The sequence below is a fragment of the Electrophorus electricus genome, chromosome 15, assembly GCF_013358815.1.
Source record: "Electrophorus electricus isolate fEleEle1 chromosome 15, fEleEle1.pri, whole genome shotgun sequence".
Lineage (NCBI taxonomy): Eukaryota > Metazoa > Chordata > Actinopteri > Gymnotiformes > Gymnotidae > Electrophorus > Electrophorus electricus.
Genome location: NC_049549.1, coordinates 16,025,876 through 16,038,775, shown reverse-complemented (window position 1 = coordinate 16,038,775; position 12,900 = coordinate 16,025,876). Strand labels below are relative to the sequence as shown.

Below are 12,900 nucleotides of genomic sequence, written 5' to 3'. Positions count from 1 at the left end.
TAAAAAGAGCAGAGTAAACAAACGAACTGAGTTCAATAACATGTTCAAAATGAAGACCTGCTTGAAAACATAATCATAAAAGCAAAGTGAGTTGCTTAATAGTCTCCCATCCTTCTAACCCACTTAGATAACTTTTTTCTGTAGTTCATGCTCAAGTTTGATAGCCGTCGGGAAATAAGACAAAACAAGAAAAATAGAAAATAGCTGAAGAAACTCACCTCGACCGACTTCTATAAGTTGCTTAATGTTTGAAACAACATGATGCGAGTATTACAGGTGCATTAGCTTATTACGCAGTCGTTAAAAGGCCGTTATTTTTCCCCAATATGCTATTTTCTGGCATCACTCCCTAAATGCAGCCAGCCCTTACCCATAATAAAATCAGTCATAATTAATGGTTACAAACATTGGTTATGGTTTATATTTAAGGTTCCCTATGCATATTTCTAGGTCCCAATTACTGTTCAACATTTAGCCTACTTAATTGATAAACTTATTTAACAGCTGTTTACTGTTAATTAACAGCTACATTAGTAGTATTTAAAATACTAGACGTTATCACTGTCATATTTATTAATAAAACAAACAAAAAAGCAAGCTATATTGTGCGACCATTCAAATCTGAAGGCTAAATGATTCACATTAATATTCTAATCTATTGAGTGTAAGTGTAGAAATGTACTCATCCCCATCGCAACTGTATTTATGATCATGTGAAAAAATATTTACAACCATCTCAATAAAAAATAACAAAAATTCAGAGAAAATGTCATTTCAAATGTAACTGAATATTTATATATTAATTAATAAACTTATTTATTTGTGTAATTGCAGAACTTGTGACACTCTCTGGAGATAGTTAAACATAATGAGCTGGGGGCAGTTAAAAAAACCACAAACTACATGCACACATACTCCAAAACAGTTATCCTGAAGGCAACAACCATTAATACACCCTCACATTAGCAGGATGAAGAGTAGTTGATGTCATCTTTAAAGTTCTCTATTTAGAGGACAATGTCAAACCCCCAGGACATCTGTAGTTTCTCAGGGTCACTGGCAAAGACGCACTGAAGTCATCTGGCATATAATGAGCTAGTTACAGTAACTGACTCATCATGTCTACTCTGACTCATCTTTCCGAGAAGTAACTCGGTGGGACAACGCTAGATACAATGAATCTAAGTAAAATGAAAGAGAGTACTTGTTTCAAAATCTTATCACAGTGTCACTAACATTTAACGCAAAAACATATTACAATACACTTCCCATTCCATAATAACAAAAATAAATTTCAATTTTAAATAACAAAAAGCTAACAAGCCATTAGTTCAGTGGCTAATAATGGTCCTCTAAAAACAACAACAACAACAACAACAACAAAAAAAATTCAATTAGCAATTACAAATCACAGCTCAATGTATTCCATTATATCCTGCAAAAAGGTTAAACTCAAGAATTAATGTATGGCCATAGGTGTCCTAGGTATAATGTATTTCAGATATCGCAAACATTGATTTTTACTGTTTTGACATCTAATTATTGTATTAAATGAATAAAGCAATTCTAATGGACTTAGGTAACAACTGATTTATGCTAGTTTTGCCCTTTTAATTTTTTTGTCAGGGTAACTAATCCTGTGCATGGCAAAATGGTTTCAACAAATTAATTATAATTTAAAAGGGGATAAATTATTCAGCTTGTTTTGAATGTATTTTTGCAGACCTGCATATCATCTGTACACCAACATCCTTGAAAAAGAGAAAATAAATTTCTGCTGGATAAAAAACAGACAAGAAAAATAGCAAGGTAAAATTAATATGAGCTGTTTAATTCAGCAGTATAAAAGCTGTCTATCCAGGTAGATCTTAATTACTGATGATAATTAGGATTTTGAGCAGATGATCAGAAAATGTTTAGGAGCCTTAGAGAGAAAAATGCTTAAAATACTACAGAGGTATGGCATTTGCACATCTGTATTTGACCTTAAGCAATAAACCTACACCATTTTAGTGGACTGGTCTTCACTAATGGTTGAATGTTTTCTTTCTGTGGCACAGAAGTGTATGAGAAGGAGACAGAGTATGCAATTCTCTGCTGGATGGTGCCTGAAGGTTGAGATGGTAGTAAACTATGTGGACTAGCCACTGGGACCCATTTGCTTATGCTCAGCCAGCCACTGCATGATCTGTTGCTTGAGCTCCTCATTGGGCCTGATCTGATCCATGGTGAGTGGACTGCGGTTGAAAGGGTCCGTCTGATCGCTACAGAAACACCACATCAGTGATGACATTAGACTGAGACACTAATTGCATTTGTAAGTAAACAGTCATGTTAGTGCATAAAGTGTGAGCAGGATGGTGTCGCACACCTGAGCAGGTGCCGGGCTATTGTAGAGCGGTCTACGGTCACATTTGAAGAAGGAAGCAGCACTGGGTCAAGCATCAAGGTGGACATGATGGGGTCCAAAAACTCATCAGGAGCATCTGAGTAGGTCTCTTCTTCCTGCTGATGCCGGTCTGCCAGAGACTTTAACACAAAGTATTTTCAACACACTAAATACATAACAGAGAAAATCAAATCTTAGTCCCCAAATCTATAGTGTGACAAACCTTTATTTTGTCTGCTAGGAGGCTGAAAGCCATGATCATGTCACCAGGTTTGTTGATTTTCTTCAGAACTCGTACAGTTTGGCAGAAAAGTGTGGGTGAATACGACCTGCCATCCTTTGGGACAGTGGCACAGAAGTTTTCCTCATCTCTGTGCACAAGAAAGATGAAATTTAATTGAAGCTCCTGTTAAATTTAGCAAAAAGTATAAATGTTACATATATATACAGAAAGCCTACCCCAGGTTCAGGTAAATAGTACAGATGTCTGATACCAGTTGCTGAGGCTTGAAGTCAAACTCACTGAAGTCTTTCACCTTCAGAGCCCCCATCTTGGGCCCCACCAGGTGTTGTAAGAAGTAATTGAGCATGGAGATGATCCTCTCAGCAAGGAAAGGGTGAACAAAAATACCTTTGATCTCTGGGCAAGATAAGAAAATTAAGACCAGCTACAAGCATACATTACCCTATTGCCTCTAATAGACTCTAAACACCTGTATGTCCCTTACCAGATGTGAGAAAAGACAAGGTGCCAATGGTCTCATTTGACATGATGTTATGGAAGCGAGCCAGCTGTCCAAACATCTGCAGACTGGACTCCTTCTCTCTGCGGGCATCAGGGGTCAGCCCCTCCCACTCACCTCGATCTCTCTCCAACTGCAAGAGCTTGATCTTACTCAGATACTGGAAGGAACCAACCCGTGGAGAAGTGCTCATCAGATCAGTCCAGAATCAAACAGCCTTTACATGTGCACACAACTCATTTGACTGGATTTTAATTACAAATAGATACAAAAATATTGTATACTGATAGCTAACTGGCATACATAATTAAGATAAACCATTGTTATTACATATATCAAATATATAACACCAAGCCTTTATCTTAATCCAACTAAAAAACTGAATAAAGTGGCAAAAGTGAATGCAGCATGATATAAATCCAATCCCTTTGATATAAATCCATACCTGAATGGCCTCATCTAGTAAAAAGACGGCGTCATTCATAAGCAGGTTTAGAAACCTTAAGAAGAGTGGAGGATTCATGGCCTCTAGATGTTCAGAAGCATAATCTGCCAGATGCTGAAACACAATTTTTTAAATATAGGAAGGAATAACAAAAAATGAACGAACATTGGTGATTAAATGCTTCCAAAAATAAAATGTTTGCAATATTGTTATCACCTTAATACTCTCCCTGTAGCGCTCCTCTCCCCACATGTGCTTCAGGATGGGGTACATGGGCCTCCTGTAATTAAACTTCTGCTCAAACTGGTGAGGGTCACCTGGAGGGTGGAAGAAGAGGTTAGACTTAGGCAACATCTCTGAGCATTACAATGCTATCTGACTACTTTTAATATCAACAACAAATTATGAATTATTCCAAGCCAGCTAAATTTAACTTGAAACTCACCAGTAAACTCAATGTCTACGAACACTGTGATGAGAGCCTCTGCTAAATAAGGCGCATGGCAGTACGAGCTGAACACCCTCTCTCTCTGGAACATGATAGGCTGGGGAGCGCCAGGAGACACAGCCTCCATATGTGGCATCACAGCCTCCAGGACCTCAGCCAGCTTTGCCCGCAGATGAGGGTTTTTCATTCTGTCAGTAAATAGTTACATGAGCACAGTCATCCATTGTTGCATCAGGCACACGGCGCACAAGCACACAGAGGGAACGTAGTGGCAGTCGCTCGCACCTCTCCACACTTCCCATGTACACAGTGATGAAGTTGAGCACTTGCTCCAAGTTCTCTGCTGATGACTCCAGCACCTCGTCAGCAAAGCGTCGGAGGAATATGAAGAAGTCACCCATGTTCTCAGCAAAGAACTCTGTAAAACCAGGCATTTATTTAACCTCACCAGCTCCAGACTCGCTCTTTATTTATTAGGAGTAGGTGAGGGGATAATGTGCAGAAGTCTAGTCATTATCACAAAATAAAGCCTGACAGGGTGATGAGGAAGTGAAGTGGCAGGTTCTTATAATTGCCTTAGAGGCATTTATTTTGCAATAATGATAAGCTGCCTGTGTGTTATCTTGCTTATTACATGCCAAATGATTATGACAATTATTAATGGTTTTGAATTTAAGAAGCCCATTAAAAGTTTCTGCAAAAAAAAAAAAAAACAGAACTAAATAGATAACAGTGGTTGGCTATAGTAGCAATGTGTCTGTTACTCACAAACTTCCAAACACCTCAATTGAACAGTAATAACAGAGTATTCCACAGCACTGTGAAGTAAGGCACATTATTCAGTAACTACACTGAATATAGTATGAAAGGTATGTCATGGAGGGTGTATACCCACTGGCAGGTGCTTGGAATGTGAGAGGTTAAAGACACCAAAATACTTCAGTGAGGGTTGAAACAGATCTACTATAAATGCACAAAGTGTGCACATCGCTCCGGTACTCAAAAAAATGACCGAAAACCTGCTTATGAAGGCGTGCATTACCTGGCACATAGCAGAGCAGGCTGTTCTGCAGTGGAGGCAGGGGGAAGGAGAGGGGTATATGTTCTGGGCCCTGGTTGCCCAGACTGAGCTGGACCAGGAGGGCTGCACAGGAGGCCTGCAGATTCAGGCAGTTGTTAAGCATGGCAGGCTGGGCGGCTGCCGCCTTGGTAGACAAATAGACGGTCATGAGGCGCTCAAACTGCTCTCGCAGCTGCTCTGCCACTGGGCCTCCACCGAGCTGGGCCTCCCGCCATGTGCCCTGCAGCCGGTGCAGAGACTGGTTCATTTTCACCATCTGATCATGTAATCTGGACACAGCAAGTGAGAAGAAGCAGCGTCTCAGCATCCTCCCTGGACCTCTTTTCAAACTAAACTGCCATTTAAGCAACAAAAAAATTAAAACTATTTGCACTCCTTTCTGAAGCAATTAATTATAGTATTATTGTTAATACGTCAATATGTCAATAACCAAATGCATTTTTAGGCAACAGTATAGAGCTTGAAATGACCTGTGGAAGCCAAGGTGCAGGGCAAGCTGAGTGAGGATCAGATTTTCTGTGAGAAGGCTGTACGATTGGGCAAATTCAACCGTCTGCTGAGGGGGAACAGGAATCAGACATGTCTCCTTGTCTAATCCTGAAGAGGAAAGTGTAATACCGTTTTAGCTGACCTTTCAGCCTTTGATAGGAAAGCGGACTGAGCGAAGCTTAGCGCAGAGAGTGGGTAGCCTACCTCGGGCATGTACGTTCCTATTGCGCCTCTCCTCCTCACTCAAGTCCCTGAGAGTGCAGTAGGTGGGGTTAAAGGTCAAGAGTTTGGGGGAGCAAGGGCGACAGAAAGGCTGGCAGAGTTTGAGTAGTGCAGAACCCAGATTTAGGAAGAATGCATCTGAAGCATACATCTGGAAGAAGATCTCAGGCATCTGATTGGCCCAAATTTTGGCCCGCCCCATGTTGGCCTGCAGGCAGGTGCCCAGCCAGGACAGCAGCATGTGACGTGTCTCGCCAGACTGTTGCAGCAGGTTCTTCAGTATCTGGTGCAACTTGTCATGAAACTGCCCCATGAACTGAAATTGGCAGTGGAACACAGACACTGAGTTATTAAAGGGTTAAAGTTTAAAGTTTAAATACAAACACAAACCTAAACCATCTCACGTAATCTAAGAAAAACGCACCATGGCATGCTTTTGTACATTTTTTTTTTTTTACTGTCAGCATGGAAACTCACCTGGTGGATATTAGACTCTTGAATCTTCATTTCCTGTGGGCTGGAACGGGAAGGACTGTGGAAAAACCCATGGTTTTCCACTACCCCAGGGGTTTTCAGTAGACAAGAAACATTTAACACAGTACCCAAAAGGGTCTTCTGATACTGAAGTCCATTGTTAGGATCTTTGGGTTGAATGTGTTCCATCAATACCTAGGAGGAAAGGACTGACTATAAATGATCATTAATGGCTTTAGAGGCATGTCTTAGATATTTTAGGTTCTCTGTTTAATCAACACTATATAAGAACAATATTAACTGGGAGTCCTAACCTTGGCAATATCTTTTTGCCGGCTGAAATACACCAGAATATCCAGATAGGAATAAAACAGCAGTTGGCAGAGGTCTAAGTCTTTTACACGGCCTTGAAAGATATCAAACATGGGGACCATAACCTCCCCAAACGTGCGGACTTCCTGATCAGTTAAAAGGCTTGCGATAACTTCTTCTAAAAACTCCACGACCTCCTCTAGTTCTGCAGTGACAGCCAGAAGACCAAAACAGCAACACAAGCAATCAATCATTCATTACAAAATGTAAGCATATAATGCCTAGAATTACCTTAAAATACTTGGAGTAAAAAAAAATTTTTTTTTTAAAGATTCCATAATTAATATGACATACGGGCTCCGTTCACTGCCTCCAGCAGCAGGTCCAGGAGCTGTTCGTACACGTTCTGACTGATGTAGATTTCTGGGGTGAGAAGCACTGTGCGAGCGTTTGACACAGTCAGGTTCTTACAGCGTACTGCAAATGACAGCAGCTTCTCTGGAACTTTTGTGATCTGTGGGATTTTCAGTAAATAATTTATAGCAGTTTTTTAAAGAAAATAACGTGGCAGGTCTTGCAAATCATTTGTACCAATGCAGGCTCTTCAGGCTTGTATCTGTAACTGAACAAAACCCTTACAAATAGCAATAATCAATGGATTATAAAATCATGTGATCAGTAATGTTACTACAGGGCCACACGATGCATGGAGTATGGTCTTGTATGCAATACCCTCAGGGGTAGGCAGGAGAACATGGGATACCATACTACCACATGAGCTGCCCTGACTGAGATATTTTAAAAGTAGACCTTCATATGACTTTAAATGATTCTTTTTTCAAAAGACCTAAAACAAATAAGGTTTAGCAGGAAAGGTACAGAGCTCTACAGCACGATGACCACCTAACCCACCTCTTCCTTAGCTCTCTGGTAGCAGGCGTAAAGGTATGGAATGGCCTGTTTCTCCCCAGCATCGCGGTCTGCTGACAGATTTGCTGCACTGCAGGAGGTCATGTAGATGAGGTGGTTCCCTGGATCCAGTAAGAGTAGCCTGGTGAAAATAGCCTAAGAGGCCATATGCACACACTTTATTTCTTTACACAAAAAACAACAAGTAGTACACAATTTGCTTTCAGAGTTGCTCATTTCAGTCAGAGAAAAGAGTAAAATGATGATCATCGGCTCATCACCTGCTCTATGGTGTCCATGTCCAGCCAGTCTTGACCATCAAGGTCAGCTGCCATCTCTTCAAGGTAGACACATCGAGGAGGAATGCCATTGCCACTTCTGAGACCGGGGTCACCTGAAGGTCATAAAAATAGAGCGTATACATACATTTCCATACATACATGTCCATAGATGTATTATCTGTGCCATAGTGGCAATGATTTGAATGACTCTGCATAAATGAGAATGACGTTCATATTGCAGGAGACTAGTATTTAAGATTCAGAAACAACACATGATGACCAATGCCAGAGAATACTGGGAAGATTAACTAATGTAGACTGTTATTATAGACATTACTTACTCTAGCTCTGGAAAGCAATGTCACTTCACTATAATCAACTTGAGTGAGATCATCATAATGTCATTACATGAACAGTGATTCATGTCTCATTCAGAAAATGCCATAAAATACAAATAAAAGCATTCTTCAAGGCAGTACAATTCAACTTTATAATCAATTACAATACAATCAATCAACTCAACTTTACAATCAAACAGTACAGATGAGAAGCACTCACTGTTGTCCAGTGTGATCAGAAAGATCCTCTGGATCATGTGATTGACATTGAGCTGCTCACAGAGCTCCTGGCGCGATCGGAACGAACGACTGATCTCTGCCACAGAGTCATCGTTGTCCTCAATGCTGTCAGACACTGAATTTTCAGACTCAGACTGGCTCTCACCAGAGTCTTCCGCTGTAAATCGTGGCATTAATTATGTAATAAAATAACCATAAATAAGCATATACTGAGAAATTATCAGTATGCCTTTATAAGATGCAATAAACAGAAAACTTACATGGTGGTTTGTCTTGCTGCTGTTGATTTTGCCCTGATGCAAACTGCTTTGCATCCGCAAGAGAACCGAAGAGGGCAGCAAATGGGTTTCGAGAGATGCTCTGATTATTATTACCCTGGTCTGTCATTTCACTGGAGCATATACAGGTGCTAAATACCAGCCTGTAAAGAGTACTGCATGTTAACACGTTTATTCACACATTTTAGCAATTAAACATTTCTTTAAACTCTGCTGGCACTGAGAAATACTGAACGGTGATACGAATTTGCAGGCCAGGTTGCTTCGGACACATACGTCTGCCTTGTATGCGTTCACATAGCTAGTTATGAACAATATGAAATTAGGAAATCTCCTCCTCCTTCTCCTTCCAAATGGACAAACCACTGTCCACCAAACCCTAGCAAACCCTGCTAACTAGGCTTAATGACACTAATAACTAGCCAACTGGCTCAAACAGTTAGAACTAGCTAACCGGGGGTTTTCAAATAAGTTACGACAGGTGTCATTTCACTTCGGACGAGCAGCACTGCGCGGCTGCGGTTAACGTGTACTGGCTCCTGCGAGGACAGACGGCTTGCTAGGTAACGAGCTGCCACGCTAGCTCGGTTAGCGCAGCTAGGAGGGATGTCGGGGAAGCCCGTACAGACACAGCACGTATTAGCAAAAAGGACAACTAATAACGTCTCAGAAGAATAAGCTGGGACCACGCACGTCGTGAAAACACATCGAGCAAAGCAAATGGCATACCTGGTTTCTGCTGGTAACGTGTAATGTTGCTTGCTATGATGTGTGTTATTTAGTCTCCACTACTGCGTTTCCTGGATGTGCAAAACGTCATCATCGACAGCCCAAACTCGGTGGATATCGAACGACTCATGACAGCTGTTTGTCCCAAAGTCCATTTAGCCAAGCACTTTCCCAAACGTGAACTAACTCGTGAGAGTACATGAATAGTGCATAGGCTAATAACTGCAAAAATCATTAAAATGGCTTTGCAAATGTTTGACAAGGAACGAACTCTGCAAATGCGTCAAAAACTAATTGGGTATGTTGCTTTGATCTCTGTTTATAGCTGGCGAGTTTTCTAGTTACTTATTTGGGGGAAATTGGTAATATTTTTTGACACTGTGCAGAATATTTAGTTTCCCTTTTGTGTCGCTGTAGGCAATCGTGCAGACTGTTTTTTTCGCACGAACCATTAAAAATAGTGAAAGCGCGAGGACAGTATTTGTATGATGAAAATGGGACACAGTACTTGGATTGCATTAGCAATGTTCAACACGGTAAGTAAATGTAAAGTCATCCGTCTCGTATGCTCTCTGCTGTAGTCTTCGTTACCACACATAAAATAGTGTGCAGATGCAAGACATCATCCAAAGTTATGATCTTTAAAAAAAAAAAAAAAAAAAAAAGCGCAACAAATTATCACGTGCATCTTGCAGTGGGACACTGTCATCCGAGTATTACTAAAGCAGCCACTGCTCAAATGGAGCTTCTTAACGCAAACAGCAGATTCCTACATGACAATATCGTGCAATATGCAGAACGCCTTGCAAATACTCTTCCCCAGAAACTCTGTGTCTTTTACTTCGTCAACTCAGGGTAAGGAGCCTGTTCAGATTTGTTTGATAAAACATTGTCATAACCGCCATTATGCAAATGTACAGAGATTTGAAACAGCAGAAATTGTCTCATTTGAATAATTCTCTTCTTCCAAAGATCAGAAGCTAATGATCTTGCCCTACGATTGGCTCGTCAATATACTCAAAATAAGGATGTTGTAGTTCTAAACCAGTAAGACCAATTAAGATATGAGCATTCTCATATATCTACCAATACCCTTGATTTTAATGTAATGCTAAAGTGTGTTTAATTCAGTGTTGGCCTTTTCTCTCTCTCAAGTGCCTATCATGGACATCTTACCAGTCTTATTGACATAAGTCCTTACAAGTTCTGGAAGTTGGAAGGCCAAAAAGAGTGGGTTCATGTGGTGTGTAAGAAACATGACCTACACAGAATTTTCCAGTATGACAGCATAGCTCTTGCAATATTACATAATAATATTACAATATTATTTGTGTTCATGCAGGCACCACTCCCTGATACGTACAGAGGCCTCTACCGAGAGGGTCATCCCAACCCAGGCCAGGCATACGCAGACACCGTGAAGAACCTTATTGATGAAGTGCAGAACAGAGGACGCAAGGCATGCAGCCATGCTGCGTTTCATCATGTCTCAAAGAAATTACATATTTAGGTCTTGAGAAAGTCGGCAAATTTTCTGCCAGTGTGTAGTTGTAGCGTTGTCATGCCTTTGACATTCGGATCTTTACCTTTTTGTTTATAGATTTCATGTTTCTTTGTGGAGTCCTTACCCAGTGTTGGTGGACATATCATCCTGCCACCTGGCTACTTCCCAAAAGTTGCAGAGTAGGTGTCCCCTATCAGCACAATACAGTTTTGTGGGCAATATAACTCACAATGATCTATTTTCCACATAATACAATGTGCTGTGGCTCTAATTCTCATGGCTGAGCTCAGAAATGAAGAAAGGTGCAGAGGTCCTTTACATGTTATTTTGTACACGATGACTAAGACTTTTACTGCCTGGAGGGAACTGATGAAGGAAGTAAATGGCCATATTTATTTTTCCTGCAGGTACATCCGAGCTGCAGGGGGAGTGTTTGTAGCTGATGAAATTCAGACCGGCTTTGGCCGCGTGGGAAGCCACTTCTGGGCCTTTCAGCTCCAGGGTGAAGACTTCTGCCCTGATATTGTGACTATGGGCAAGCCCATGGGTAATGGGCATCCATTGGCATGTGTGGTCACCACAAAGGAGATAGCGGGCACGTTCACAGCCAATGGTGTAGAATATTTCAATACTGTAAGGAGCTGTTATTGTACTATTTCATTACAAAACAGCATTCAGAACGGTTTAGTGTAAAATGCTATGTATATGGGCTATACATAGATAGGAAAGTTCAACCACCAAACTGGCAGCACCATAATTTGTATTGTATATAAGTGTAGATTTGACTCAATCTTTTATGCAGTTTGGTGGGAACCCAGTGTCCTGTGCAATTGGCCTGGCAGTACTAGATGTGATAGAGAAGGAGGACCTGAGAGCAAACGCTGTCCGTGTTGGCAGTCAATTAAAGAAGCTCCTCAAACAGCTCCAGGCCAAACACACAATCATTGGTGATGTGCGGTGAGTATAATGTCAGAGCTCGGTTGATTTTGGAAGTTACAAGGTTCATTGTTAAACATGGAAAAGGGTATTTTTGGAATGATCCACAAGGGTTAATCTTATGCATGTTAGACATGACCTTTATGATACTGCAATTTCAGAAATACATCAGGACATTCTTAATTAAGACATCCCTTCTTTGCAGTGGTGTAGGGCTGTTTTTGGGCTTTGAACTGGTTAAAGACAGAGTAGCTTTGACACCAGCAACAGAGGAAGCGGGCCTGCTTGTCCAGAGGTGAGAAATATTCAGACATGCCAACCAAGGTACATGTTCCTTAATAGTCACTTAGGATTTCTTTTGACCAAGAATGTATGCTGTCATACTCTCTTTTTCAGGCTGAAAGAGAGGCACATATGTCTGAGCACTGATGGACCATGGGCGAATGTGATCAAATTCAAACCCCCTATGTGCTTTAGCATGGAGGATGCTGAAAGAGTGACTGAACAAATTGGCTTTATTCTCCAAGGTTACACATCTAATATTGGTCTGAAACTCTAACTTGGAAATGCAATTTTTAAATGTAGAAAAACGCATGGATAAAAAAAAAAACTTGAATTTGGGTCTTTTACAGAAATTGAGGATGCTTCCAATAACTAGACAAAAGACACAAAGATGGTTAGTAAAAAAAAGAGCTAAATGTCATATTTATTTTGTTATTGCATATATATATGTCAATTATATATAGGTCTTACATTTTAAAGATTGGTGTTAGCTGAAATTAACAAACCTACTTATGAACTGATGTATAGGTGATCTTTTTCTCCATAGGCAATGAAAAAACAATAACAAGCAGTGGAAGGAAGAAGGAAATGAGAATTTGGCTGATGTGTGGCGAACAAGGATATTAGCCAAGCATAAAATTACAAAACCTTTAATAGCCAACATTTTTAGAATGTGAAACAAAGTCTGAACTGTACACAATTAAGGGCACTTTACAGTTACAGAATTTAGCTGACACTTTTATCCAAAGCAACTTACAATTATGACTGAGTACAACTTGAGCAATTGAAAGTTAAGGGCC

The 12,900-nt window shown here is 40.5% G+C and overlaps 2 protein-coding genes across 3 annotated transcripts; one reads left to right on the top strand and one right to left on the bottom strand.

Annotated features, from left to right (window-relative positions):
* Window positions 1-799: 799 nt before the first annotated feature.
* On the bottom strand, window positions 800-9,464 carry ube4a (ubiquitination factor E4A (UFD2 homolog, yeast)). The gene is made up of 20 exons (XM_027013398.2): window positions 9,379-9,464; window positions 8,632-8,792; window positions 8,352-8,528; window positions 7,794-7,906; window positions 7,516-7,668; window positions 6,958-7,117; window positions 6,606-6,808; window positions 6,295-6,486; window positions 5,800-6,133; window positions 5,577-5,703; window positions 5,068-5,375; window positions 4,311-4,443; window positions 4,023-4,213; window positions 3,794-3,894; window positions 3,578-3,691; window positions 3,118-3,292; window positions 2,849-3,029; window positions 2,613-2,760; window positions 2,372-2,529; window positions 800-2,264 (listed from the first exon to the last, which is right to left on the bottom strand). Exons 2-20 carry the CDS (start codon window positions 8,756-8,758, stop codon window positions 2,141-2,143), a joined length of 3,219 nt encoding a protein of 1,072 aa, XP_026869199.2. The 5' UTR covers window positions 8,759-8,792; window positions 9,379-9,464; the 3' UTR covers window positions 800-2,140.
* Window positions 9,465-9,516: 52 nt separating this feature from the next.
* On the top strand, window positions 9,517-12,890 carry phykpl (5-phosphohydroxy-L-lysine phospho-lyase). 2 transcript variants are annotated; one of them, XM_027013377.2, is made up of 13 exons: window positions 9,517-9,676; window positions 9,796-9,914; window positions 10,074-10,233; window positions 10,351-10,425; window positions 10,534-10,621; window positions 10,721-10,837; window positions 10,979-11,061; window positions 11,290-11,515; window positions 11,685-11,839; window positions 12,024-12,113; window positions 12,215-12,345; window positions 12,451-12,494; window positions 12,648-12,890. In XM_027013377.2, the coding sequence occupies exons 1-12, from the start codon at window positions 9,618-9,620 to the stop codon at window positions 12,474-12,476; spliced, it is 1,329 nt and encodes a 442-aa protein (XP_026869178.2). In that variant the 5' UTR covers window positions 9,517-9,617; the 3' UTR covers window positions 12,477-12,494; window positions 12,648-12,890. The 2 variants fall into 2 exon arrangements, with proteins under 2 accessions (XP_026869178.2, XP_026869179.2); XM_027013378.2 differs by lacking the exons at window positions 9,517-9,676; window positions 9,796-9,914 and having other exon boundaries at window positions 10,081-10,233; window positions 10,356-10,425.
* The last annotated feature ends 10 nt before the right edge of the window (window positions 12,891-12,900 follow it).